We start from the raw sequence: 12111 nt of genomic DNA on the forward strand, positions 1-12111 counted from the left end.
CCTGCCGGGTGGGACTGACCGGGCCGGAGCCTCAGCACAACAGTCAACTCGGGCCTGCTGCCCCAGATCATTACGTTTTGGCTTTGTACCGAAGTCGGAACAGATAACAGCTGTGGAGATTGTTAGCATTACTCCGCATTATTATATCCATTCTCGGGAGTGCAAACTTCAGCCGATTTCTAGCGGAATCACTTGCCGTGCCGGTTGGTCTCTGGAGACACACATATAAGTCAAACTGAAGCAAGAATGGAATTACAAAGAAGTTCAATGAAAAGCAATATAGAAATCTTGATTCATAATGTATAAGCTCATCTCTACTCTAGATACAGCAGTTGACAACACTATCTAAGCAATCCACCACCAAATCCTCTCCAGCCAGTTCCTCGGGACACGTTCAAAGTCATTCTCGCAAAGTCGGTCAATCTCCTCCTTGCCCGAGAAGATGTCAATCTCAGACACTTTGGTCATCCACGGGGTGCGATACCAGATTTTGTGCCCAGTGTAGAGTGCAAGGAAGATTGCAATGACAATGTAGGAGACGAGGAAGTCCGACGCAGTGAAGCGCCCTGGGAAGAATACCGCGTATCCGTTTGTCAACGTCAGAAGTGAGACGATGAAGATCACGTAGTATGTTCCATACGGCTGGAGAGGGGTCTTAAATGGGAGGGTGTCTAGCAGCCCGTGGAAGTTCATTGCCTTGCGGAAGCGCTGTATCTTGTTAGCTGTGGTCGTGGTCATCAATATGGTTGTACGTACCAGATAGGCGATGCCGATCAGCACCCAGTTGATGAAGCCACCAACTGTCGTAATGTTGGTGAACCAGTAGAAGACTGTCTCTCCGGAGCTCGATAGGTTGAGGAACGAAAGGATTCCAATTAGCCATGTTGCGAGGACAGCAACGTACGGCACGCCGTTTCGGTTGCACTTGAGGAAGATCTTCGGGGCTTGGCCCTCGCCCGCGAGGGAGTACAGTGTTCGCGATCCGGCGTAGCACCACGCGTTGCCTGATGACCAGGCAGAGATGAGAATGGCGGCATTGACCACGTGGTTCAACCCCCCAATTCCAGCATTCTCGATGGCAACGACGAAAGGACTGGCACCAGCACCAGAGCCTCCGCTGTTGACGGCGGCAGTCAGAGAGGGGTCGTTGTAGGCCACGGTGACACCGATGACCAAGCTGCCGAGGATGTAGAAAGCAAACACACGGTAGATGAAGCGCTTGGTGGCCTTGGGGATGTTGCGACGGGGTGCTTCAACCTCTCCAGCGGCGGTGGTAATCAACTCAGGGGAGAAGATGAAAGAGAAGCCAGATTTGATAAAGGCAGTCCAGAACCCTAGGAACTTTCCGGTGTTTCCAGGGACAAGGTACGGGTTGAATGCACCTGGGTCTTGCCAGTAGCGGAATCCCAAGCGGTCATGGTTCGGTCCTCCGCCGAAGAACAGCACCACTCCAAGGATGATCAATCCGATAATGGCGAGGATTTTCAATGTCGCAAACCAGAACTCGGACTCTCCGTACCACGAGACCGAAATGATGTTTAAAGCAAGGATGACTTTGAGAATTAGTTATGCCCCGGTAGTAGACGACAGGTGTCATACCAACAAGGACGATTGCGATCCACACACCAACATTGACGCCGGTGTTCCAGTAATCGATGATAAGGCCGGCGGCCGTAACTTCCGTGGCCAGCAGCATCGCAAACGAATACCTATAATGGTTAGATGATGTAGGGAATATTGTTCGATAAACTGTACCAGTAGTTGTATCCTAGCCATGTTAGTAAATCTATATGGAACGTGAGATAGAGACATACCAGCTGCAAAGCCAATGGTGGGCTCAGTAAAACGGCCGATCAAGTAGGGCACTGAGATACCACGAACAGGTAGATAGGTGGTCATCTCACCCAGCATGTTCATGACAAACCAGACGACAGAAGACATGACAATGTAACTCATCAACAGCGGTGCTGAACATCGTTAGAGTCGTCTAATAGCAGCCAGCTCGTATAGACTCACCAGGACCAACCGTCGATAGCACCGAACCTGCACCAACGAACAGACCTGTGCCGATACAACCTCCGATAGCTAACAGCTGCAGTTGTCGCGACGACAAACCACGCTTGGTGTGAATCTGCTCCTCCATCTCGCCCTCCATGGTCTTTGACTCGCCATAACCGTACTGAATGGACTGGACAGGCTCAACGCGGCCCTCCTCGGCGCTCTTGACCGAAGCAGCAGTCATGATGTGGAAATTCAAGAGTGTAGAATGGTCGGGTACTGGGGGAGTGGAGGCTACGGTGTTATAAAAATGCCAGCAGCAGACAGACCCCAGATTTGCTGAGTCAAGGGCTTATCATTTCCAGCACGAGATAAATTTTACTCATGGATTGGATTGTGTGGGAGATAACCCTATTGGCAGTGCCACTGTTGCCAGGGTGTTGATCTGTGGGGACGCGAGGGTGTCCATTTCTGGAAGTTCCAGGGAGATGCCCAGCAATCATTGAAGATGAAGCTGTGGCAGTGAGATAATGCTGACGCCTGATCGGGCATGTCTTTCCCAGCGTAACAGTGCGAGATTGCTCCCGCAGTCAGCTCAATCCTCGTCATCTCGTATATCCGACAGCGGACTCCGGAATCCGCGTGGCGAGTTTTCTCAGTCCTGAACGGTTCACCCAGACCAGACCAGGTTCTCCAGATCACGCAGAGATTATTCCGGGGTTTTCTCCGCAACCTTGATCTCGCACCTCCAACAGTTGCCTTGATTGACTCCGTAATTGTATGATCTGGAACGTCCATTGCAACCGGCTGGCTGAAGGCCAAACCGTGACTAATGGGAACCTCTGGTGCAGAGCATGAGGTGTTCGCTGATGCTTGGCATAGAAATCCCTGCCAATTTTCTCAAAGCTTGACCCATCTTTCTAATGCTCCTGATGGTTGTGATTGGCTGGAAATGGCGATCACCGGGCGTTGGTTTCACCCACGTGATGCTAGTCCTGATTCAGTATAGCGCTGGTATATGCCATCAGATTCAGGCACAAATGACGAGGTGGTCGGTCAATCTCCGTCTTTCTTTGAAGGTGAGAGTGAGGTCGGATCCGAGAGGAGGAAAACATCAAGGATGATAGATACCGAAGCTCCGAACAAGGTTATCAGTAATCCGGAGATAACAAGATAAGACTGGGGTTGTCAACTTGTCATCCACTCCATCATCCTCCAGCTCAACCGGGCCGGTCACCTTTGTGCCTCTCCGGTGGGGAGTCTCCAACCGGCCCGTGTACCGGCACACTTTTAAGTTATCCGACAGCAATCAATCCTGGGGATCTACAACCACTGCCGGTCGTTCATGCAGAGGATGGGTCCGATGCAAGATATCTTTACTCATAGAATCACGAGACTCTGCTGCGTGACCCATCTTTACATTTTTCATTGTCAAAGGCTCTTGCTGCTCACCGGCTATTTGATTGATAATGCTAATAGGATAACAAAGAGATGGAGGTAGAATCGCATTGTTTGTACTATGTAACACAGTTGCCGGTCCAAAGCGGCTTCCACCGGCTGGCTACATTGCCTGTCTCATCACCCATAGATAATAATCTGTACCTCTGCTTCAAGTATTCCTAGTTATTCTAGTTATCCTCTACCAACCTACGAAGAAACCTTGCCTTGACTTTCCCTTACTTCCTCAAACATCCTATCCATAAGACAGAATGAAGGCCGCCACACCCCGCCCTTCAGTGCGGGCGCTCTCCAAGCCTTCCTCTTATCGATATGTCAGCCGTACAAGCACCACCAAGTCCTCCCTCACAGCCGACACCACCAACAGCCTGTGGAATGGCGTCCCTCCATCTCCTAAACGGCCATCGGCATCGCCCCTGGCAAAGCTTCCACTGTCTTCCGTCCTCCGCTCGCTCATGATTCTCTCTGTATCCTCCTCCAACGTCCTGCTCAAGCCATCTATCTACGCTCTCTCAACACTCGCACATCCCAAGACGGCTCTTCTGGATGTTGCAAAGAACCCTCTTCTCAACCTCCTTGTCAAGCATACCATCTACAAGCAGTTCAACGCGGGTGAAAACAAGCTCGAAGTTCAACGATCCATCAATGCAATCAAAGCGCTTGGTTACCGAGGTGTTCTCCTTGGTTATGCCCGCGAAGTTCTTGTTGGGGAGTCAAACACGGATCCTGCCGATGAGCAGGCGAGCCGGCAGGAGATCCAGATGTGGCTGGATGGTACTCTCCAGACAGTTGACATGGCACAAGAAGGTGACTTTGTTGCCTTGAAGTAAGTTTCCCAGCGCTTCTTTTCTAAACTCCACTAACGAGACCAGATTCACCGGCATGGGTGTTCAAGCTCTCCAGTATCTCCAGCAGCAAGCCGCTCCCTCACCATTCATGGACGAAGGAATCAAACAAATCTGTGATCTTGCCATCTCTCGCAACGTGCGACTACTAGTCGATGCCGAAGAGCAGGCCGTGCAGCCAGGTATTGAAGCATGGACAATGAAATACCAGAAGTACTGCAACTCGCGCACTCCTGGCCGTGCCGTCTTCTACAACACATACCAGGCCTACCTTTGCTCCACACCCACCACACTTGCTCGCCATCTCGAAACCTCGCGCCGGGAAGGATACACACTTGGAGTCAAGCTCGTCCGTGGTGCATACCTCAAGACCGAACCCCGCCACTTGATCTGGGCAAAGAAGGAAGAGACAGACGCGTGCTATGACGGCGTCGTCGAGGCGCTGCTCACCCGCCGCTACAACTCGATGCTAAAGTCTGCTTCCGCTGAGCACTCCACTGAACTCCCACCCGTCAATGTTATCATCGCCACACACAACCGCGAATCCGTTCGCAAGGCTCACGCTCTCCGTCTTAGTCTTGCCAACCGCGGTGAGGGCTCCGACGTCGAGCTCAGCTACGCTCAACTGCAAGGAATGGCCGACGAGATCAGCTGCGAGCTTCTAGAAGGATTCCAGACAGCAGAGGCTCAGGACGAGAGGGCCATTCCTGCTGAGTCTCCTAGCGTCTACAAGCTGCTCACCTGGGGCTCTGTCAAGGAGTGCATGGGCTTCTTGCTCCGCCGGGCTATCGAGAACACCGAGGCTGTCGGACGCACGAAGCAATCACAGGAGGCTATGTTCAGCGAGCTCAGGCGACGAGCTCGTCGTGCTTTCCGTGCCGGCAACTAAGTTGTTCCATTCATTTGTCTAGTGGGTGGTGGTCTGTTCCTCGTTTAGCGTCTCCGTAAAATGATTCTCCGGATGCATATAGATAGCATTAGCAGCGCATTGTTCAAGTTATGATAATGACAGTTATATTTAGTTATTCTGGTCCCGCGTATACACCTGTGTCCACAGTTGACAGCTGAGTCGGCTTTAAGGTGTCGGAACAGCCTGCCGCATCCGACATCGCAGCCGTTCTCCAACTCATCCCCTCACTCCGTTCTATAGTTAAATTCGACTCATTATCATCACTCTACACTCTCCCTGCTCAATCCCACCACCACAAACACAATGTATCTTCTCCCCGAGCCCGCCGTCGCCCGCATCCTGCGCCAACTCACTCTCCCCAAATGCCTCTCCTTCCTACAAACCCTCGACAAATCTCTCATAACCGTCTCATCGCAACACAAATCCCCCACCTCAGAGCGTCTAATCCACCAACCCCTCCGCACAACAATCACCACCAAAGATGAGAACCTGTCGCTCTTCATGCCCGTCTCCAACACCGCCAGCACAGGCATCAAGATCGTAACCGCCTCAAAGTCCCACGGCATCATCGGCGTCATCAACATCTTCTCCCCAGAGGGGAAACTCCTGGGTCTGCTGAGCGCGGCCGAGATCACAGCGTTCCGCACCGCACTGGCTGTCATGTCGCTGTTTGTCCGCGTTGATGAAACGGTTGCACGGGAGAATGTGGTTATTCTTGGGTCTGGGCGGCAGGCGGAATGGCATGCGAGGCTGGCGCTGCTTCTTGCGCCGGGGCAGATTCGCAGGATTACGTTTGTGAATCGCGGGAGGAAGAGGCTGGAGGAGCTTGAGCGGGATGTCATCGGTGATTTAAGGAAGACGCATCCTGCTGTTTCACTGAACACGCTTTCGAAAGAAGGGACTGGGGACTACGATGCGCAGCTGCGTGCTGAACTCGGCGCTTCGGATGTCATCTTTAGCTGCACGCCGTCGATGGAGCCGAACTTTCCTTACTCGTATCTACAGCCGGGCAGTTCGAGGTTTATTTCGCTGATCGGCTCGTATCGGCCGCATATGCAGGAGATTGACTCTGAGACGCTGCTTTCGGGGGGTGGGAAGGTGTATGTTGATTCGAAGGAGGCTTGTCTGGAGGAATCGGGGGAGTTGATTAAGGCTGGGGTGAAGGAGGAGCAGTTGATTGAGTTGGGGGAGTTGTATCAGACGCTGGGAGAGGGGGAGAAGATAGGCGTGCCGGAGGGGGGGAACGTGGTTATGAAGTGTGTTGGGATGGGGATTATGGATTTGGTTATTGGGGGGAGGTTGTTGGAGGTTGGGAGGGAGGATGGGGTTGGGACTGAGGTTGAGGGGTTCTAGATATATTTTGTGGATGGATATGGAAATATAGTTATAGTTGGAAGTAGGATATTGGTGTTTTGTGGAAGAAAGCAAACATATACCGGACAAATCGATTTCAGAGTGACGAAATATATACCTAGGTATAGTTAACCAGGCGGCCATAACAAAGATAACCCATATCACGCGACAGCAACAAAACAGGACTACCTACCCAGCTCGTAAATGGCAAGCGACCTTTCTCAGGACATAAACCGGTGTAAGCGACCCATAGAACGGCTGAGGGGAAGCGGCTTATCAGCTCCAAAACGGAGTCAGACTCGCAATCGGATAAAAATTCCTGTCTCTCCTCACTCCCTCTCCCATTCAACACTCGAATACCCCTGTCGCTGTCTCCTTCCTATCTCCCCCATTCTACAATGACCCAAATCATCTACCCCCCTTGAGCCGCAACAGTCATGGACGAGGCCCCATCAACACCCGCCGCCGTGGGCGTGGGTAATCAAAAGCGACCCCGCGTTTCGGAGGAGAACCGCAAAAGGGCGGTGCGAGCGTGAGTCCGACACCGCGATTTCCAGCTTGCTTCCACGCAGCTATTTTTCTATATTCTACCTGTCATCGGCTCTCGACACTGATTGAATCTACCACTGCAGTTGCGACGGCTGCCGTCGCGTCAAAGAGAAATGCGAAGGAGGCGTCCCCTGCCGTCGGTGTCTGCGATATCGCCGCCAATGCGTCTTTACACACCCGGACCATGCGGAGAAGCTGGCGAGGTCGTCCAGTATTTCGTGAGTCGCCATTACTCTTCTACAAATACCGAATCATCTCCAATTATCCGAAAATCGAATTAATGCTCATGGGTTGGAATAGACTCCTCGAACGGACCGCCGCACGCAGCCGACACGATATGCTCGAGGCAGAACGAGTGCGGTGTATGGAACGGATATTACAACATTACGCACCGAATATTTCGCTGGATATACAATCGCTGAGGAAGACGGCGGAGGAATTGACGAGTAAACACCAGCATCAGCAGCAGAATCACCAACAGGGGCCGCAACAAGGGTTGCAACATCGGGGATCGGACTCGGAGGGCGGACCGAGCTTGGTGCTTGATAGTGAGGATTTAGAGGATCTGGCGATTGAGGATGAGGATTTTACAATTAAGGCGCTGCCGGATAATACCACGCGTATGTTTTCTGGTTCCACTGTTTACTAGGGGTTGCAGGGATTAAGGGCATGGTTGACGATGTTAGAATACTCGGGCGAATTCTCGTATCTGAATTTCTCGATGAAGATCCGAAAGAAGATTGATGAGTGGATGAAGGCTGAGACGCCGGAGGTATGTCACCAATCTCTGCAATTTGCAAGCTACTGATCATGAGCAGGCGTCCACCGAAACGGAACCATTTGAGGAGCGATGGCGAGCGACTCAATTACAGTCCGGCTCAGCGAACGTATCTGCCTCGATAACATGTCTACCACCGCGCTTTGTAGCGGACTTTCTCGTGCAAATGTTCTTCAAATACGCGCAAACCAACAATTTCTACGTTGCAGAGGACTGGTTGAAAGATAAACTCACGATATGCTATACCAATCCAGAGAGTCTCTCTTGTAATGATGCCGGCGCGGTTTGCTCGATCTTGATGGTGCTGGCCATCGGAACGCAATTCGCGCATATGGAGTCGGCAATACCTGTCAATCGTGTGTCCTCGAATGCAACGGATATGGATGATCATGGATTCTCGGAGGATGAAGTTGGGTTGACGTTTTACCAGTTCGCTTCGAAGTTGCTGCCTGATATCATTGCGACTGCGTCTATTCGAAGTGTACAGGCTTGCTTGTTAATTGGGACGTATCTGCTGCCGTTGGATACTTCGGGTCTTTGCTATACCTATTTTGGTCTTGCTTTGAAGATGGCGATTCAGAATGGTATGCATAGGAGGTATTGTGGGGAGGGACTACCGCCCCATATGATCGAGATTCGCAACAGAGTGTTTTGGACGGCCTATACAATTGAGAAGTAAGTTACTCAGCTTGTTCACGGGTACATACTTACAATTGCAGACGAGTCAGCATTCTTCACGGACGACCGGTGTCACTATCAGATACAGACGTGGATGCCGCACTGCCTGTTGATTTTCCAGGCTTGATGCCACACGGACAAGTGTCTAACCATACGAACATGATAACCTTGATCACACTAACCCTCAAACTCGGAGAAGTTGCAAATGAGATGTAAGACCCTGTTGTCTTTGATACTGCACAAGCTAACAAACCAGCTCCGTCCTCCGCAAATCCCGGAAGAACCAACAACAAGACTGTCTCGAACGTCTCCTCAACCTCCGCAAACACCTCGTCGATTGGTGGAATACCCTCCCCGAAATAACCGACTGCCGTGACCTAAATCCGGCAGGCCCGCTCTTCCGCTCAAACGTCCACCTCAAACTTGACTACTGTCTAACACGAATCTTCCTCGGCCGGCCATTCCTCTTCAGCAGCATGAAAGGATTCTCCTCAGCAACCTTCCAAATCTCACCCCTCAAGAACCCCTCGGGCGTGTCCAAAAACCGCTCAACACTCGTAACAGATTGCGTCGAAGCAGCCCTCGAAATCATCGACCTCTGCCGTCTCCTCCGCGACGAAACCGGCCTCGCCCGAGCCTCATTCACAGAATTCAGCTCCTGCCGCGCCGCTCTCCTCGTCATCCTCGCACAAAGCCTAACAAAACGCACCGAGCGCCTCCGCGAAGCCCTGCAGAAGGGTATGGCATTGATAAAAATTATGTCCATGGGCGTCGGCTCCGCCCGGTCAGCAGTCAGCGTCATCGAAGCCCTCGAGCGCGCAATCTCCAGGTTAGAAGAGTACAGCGCGTCCCAAGGCACCTCGCAATCCAGCTCGCTGGAATCCGCCTACGACCGCTTCAAGAACTGGGAAATGCTCTGGAAAACCGGGCCTATTTCCCCTGACACCCATAATTCGTTCACAGACCCTTACCCCGGTGCTACAGACAACGGTGTCCCGCCCGGTCTTACCCCTGCACCGGGCACCACTGGCCCGGGACCACTCAACGCCCACGACCCCAATCAGATGCTCGACGCGGATACCGCTTTTACCCATCCAGGTCACGACCATGCACACGACCATGCAGGGTTGACCTCGCCGTCGGACTTCCTGGCTCACCATACGTTGTCGACAATGCCGCATATCGGGTTCGATCATTTTGTCTCGAACCTCCCGCAGGAGCTGGGTGAGTTTACGGCGATTCCGTGCTTTGAGACGGAGACGGGGCAGATGCAGGGGGATGGGCCGGGGTTGAAGAACGATCGGTGGATGCAGTTTTAATGACATATCTTACATATTTGTTTATTTGTTATACCTTCTAGATGGGAAGATTGGAAAGACCGGTGGGTAGCTATTTTGTAGGGTAAATGTTCGGGTATGGTAACTTGCACGGCATCTGTTAGTCCTAGCTATTGACATACAGCTGATTATGGCTTCATTTGTTTTCTTCTAATCATGCGATACATTTTCCTGGATCGATCATTATTCAGGATGTTCATCTTTGCAAGCATCAATCAGAATACTTAGAGTGCGCAGTGTACGCTCTGCATGGATACATTTATATATCACCACATCTAGGCTAACCCTCAAGATAACAATTATTTCACCACCACCACAGCAGAAGAAGAGGCTTCGATCAATCAAAAACAACCTTCTTCCCCGCAAACGCCGCCGAACTCTTCGCCTCCTTGGCCTTCCTCGCCGCCTCCCAAGAAGGATGCAACGGCTTATCATCGTTAGCCTTCTTTGCTTTCCCAGCACCAGAACCACCAGACCCCTGCCCAAACTCCCTCATCTTCCCCTCCATGGCCATCGCATTCGACCCAGTGCCCCACTTCTTGCGATTCCTCTCTCCATCTGTCGCTCCCTTCCGCACATCCCAGCCACTATCCCTTCCCTTCTTAGAATTCTTAGGCTGGTTCTTCCCCTCAGCGACGTGCTTCGCGCCAGCTCCGTACTTCTTCTCCCACAGCGCGCGGCGCGCTTGTTGCCCCATGCGGTTCTTGCGCTTCGGGAGCTCTTCGAGGGCTTCGGGTTCGGAGTCGCTGCCGGAGAAGTAGCCGCCCATCATTAGCGAAGGGAGAAAGGTTGTGCTTGCTGTTGCTGTTGTGGAGGATTTGGGTTTCTTTTGGGGGGAGGGTTCGGGAGTTGGGGAGAGGGAGAAAGAGCGTTCTTGTTCAGGTTCGGGGGAGGGGGTGATGGAAATTGAGGAGCGGGTTGGTCGTGATTTTGATTTTGTGCGTAGATTTGAGTCGTCGCCGTCGTCGCCGTCGTCGTCGTCTTCGGAGCCTGACCCTGACTCGGACGCAAGCCGGGCGTCAAACTGGGCGTAGTCTTCTTCGGAGTCTGCTTCTGAGCCTGAGATGTCGTTCATGTCCATGTCCACATCTGTATTCCGTCTTCGAGAGATGGCAGCTGCATCGTCTGATTCGTCGCCCGATATGCTCATTTCCCTCGCTCGCTCGACCTTCTTCTCTCCCTTCACCTTTGTCTTCTTCTCCCTATCGTTCGTCGCATCCTTAGCGCTGCTATGCTTCTCCTTCTCCTTCTCATCCTTCTTCTTCCCCTCCAAGCCAGGCAAACTCTTCAACCCCTCCAAAATCCCCGGTAGCACATTTCTAACAGGCGCCGACTTGAACAGCCTCGCCGTAACATTCGCCTCCTCGGTACTCTTCGGCGACTCCAGCTTAATCAACTTGCTCTGCTTGAACCGCTTGAAGATCGGCGCTTCAGCAACCCGTTTCGTCTTGAGTAGTTGCTTGAAGAGGTATTTCTCCGCGGTGGAGGTTGGGTCGAGGTCCTACATTTCATCCCAAATAGAAGCATTAGCTTCATTACCTCCGGAATATGGTACGCAAACCAGAACTGTATATTATATGGGTAACGAACCTTAAGAACTTTAATCTCCCCCTCAATCCTCCTCAGCGTCTCGTCATTCTTCCCCTCCGTCGCGGTCTTTTGTCGTCTTCCGAGCTTTTGGCGCTCGGAGCCGCGAGCGGCCTTGAGTGCGCGCGAGAGCGATGTAACCCCGAAATCGAATTTCGCTTTTAGCCGCGAGGTTTGCAGTCGGTAGTTTGGTTTGTTGTTTGCGTTGTTTGTGTTGTTCGAGGTGGAGGATTGGAGATGTGGTTGCGTTTGTGGTTGGAAGTGCGGTGGGGGGACGGAGGTGAAGTCTCCCGCTGCGTCGGAGAGTTTACGTTTAGGCATTGTGTCGATTTCTTTCTCTAGACACTTCCGAGAAAGGTGTATTGTATCAGTTGTTGGTTGGGATTCTGGTGTGGTTTTAGTTAAAGGATGGAGGGAGGGAGCCGGCGGAGGTTTTTTTTTCTTGGGGTGTTGCGCCGGCGAGCGCGCCAAGAGATTTGTTTGATGCTTCCAATTGAATACTTTCGATTGGACTCCAGTTCATGACAGAGAAGATCATAGAATCTCTCTCTTTTGTGAAATATTGGCATGTTTGGTAAGACCTACATAGGCAGATTACTTCGTGTCGAATCTATAATG

General features: G+C 52.0%; 4 protein-coding genes across 4 annotated transcripts; 2 read left to right on the top strand and 2 right to left on the bottom strand.

Annotated features, from left to right (window-relative positions):
* Window positions 1-345: 345 nt before the first annotated feature.
* Window positions 346-2242, bottom strand: BJY04DRAFT_214401 (amino acid permease/ SLC12A domain-containing protein; the record flags this gene model as incomplete). Its single annotated transcript, XM_073715206.1, has 6 exons — window positions 346-708; window positions 757-1553; window positions 1600-1709; window positions 1756-1768; window positions 1815-1967; window positions 2017-2242. 6 exons carry the CDS (start codon window positions 2240-2242, stop codon window positions 346-348), a joined length of 1662 nt encoding a protein of 553 aa, XP_073575424.1.
* Window positions 2243-3336: 1094 nt separating this feature from the next.
* On the top strand, window positions 3337-5326 carry BJY04DRAFT_180065 (proline dehydrogenase family protein). The gene is made up of 2 exons (XM_073710000.1): window positions 3337-4282; window positions 4329-5326. Exons 1-2 carry the CDS (start codon window positions 3708-3710, stop codon window positions 5188-5190), a joined length of 1437 nt encoding a protein of 478 aa, XP_073575425.1. The 5' UTR covers window positions 3337-3707; the 3' UTR covers window positions 5191-5326.
* Window positions 5327-5350: 24 nt separating this feature from the next.
* On the top strand, window positions 5351-9888 carry BJY04DRAFT_231063 (uncharacterized protein; the record flags this gene model as incomplete). The annotated part of the gene is made up of 8 exons (XM_073719430.1): window positions 5351-6519; window positions 7011-7096; window positions 7197-7331; window positions 7414-7733; window positions 7800-7885; window positions 7932-8566; window positions 8611-8781; window positions 8826-9888. The coding sequence occupies exons 1-8, from the start codon at window positions 5515-5517 to the stop codon at window positions 9886-9888; spliced, it is 3501 nt and encodes a 1166-aa protein (XP_073575426.1). The 5' UTR covers window positions 5351-5514.
* Window positions 9889-10037: 149 nt separating this feature from the next.
* Window positions 10038-11884, bottom strand: BJY04DRAFT_136486 (BUD22 family protein). Its single transcript, XM_073708599.1, has 2 exons — window positions 11497-11884; window positions 10038-11407 (listed from the first exon to the last, which is right to left on the bottom strand). The coding sequence occupies exons 1-2, from the start codon at window positions 11812-11814 to the stop codon at window positions 10244-10246; spliced, it is 1482 nt and encodes a 493-aa protein (XP_073575427.1). The 5' UTR covers window positions 11815-11884; the 3' UTR covers window positions 10038-10243.
* Window positions 11885-12111: the final 227 nt, after the last annotated feature.

This window comes from Aspergillus karnatakaensis (genome assembly GCF_047715665.1).
Source record: "Aspergillus karnatakaensis strain CBS 102800 unplaced genomic scaffold BJY04scaffold_6, whole genome shotgun sequence".
Classification (NCBI taxonomy): Eukaryota; Fungi; Ascomycota; class Eurotiomycetes; order Eurotiales; family Aspergillaceae; genus Aspergillus; species Aspergillus karnatakaensis.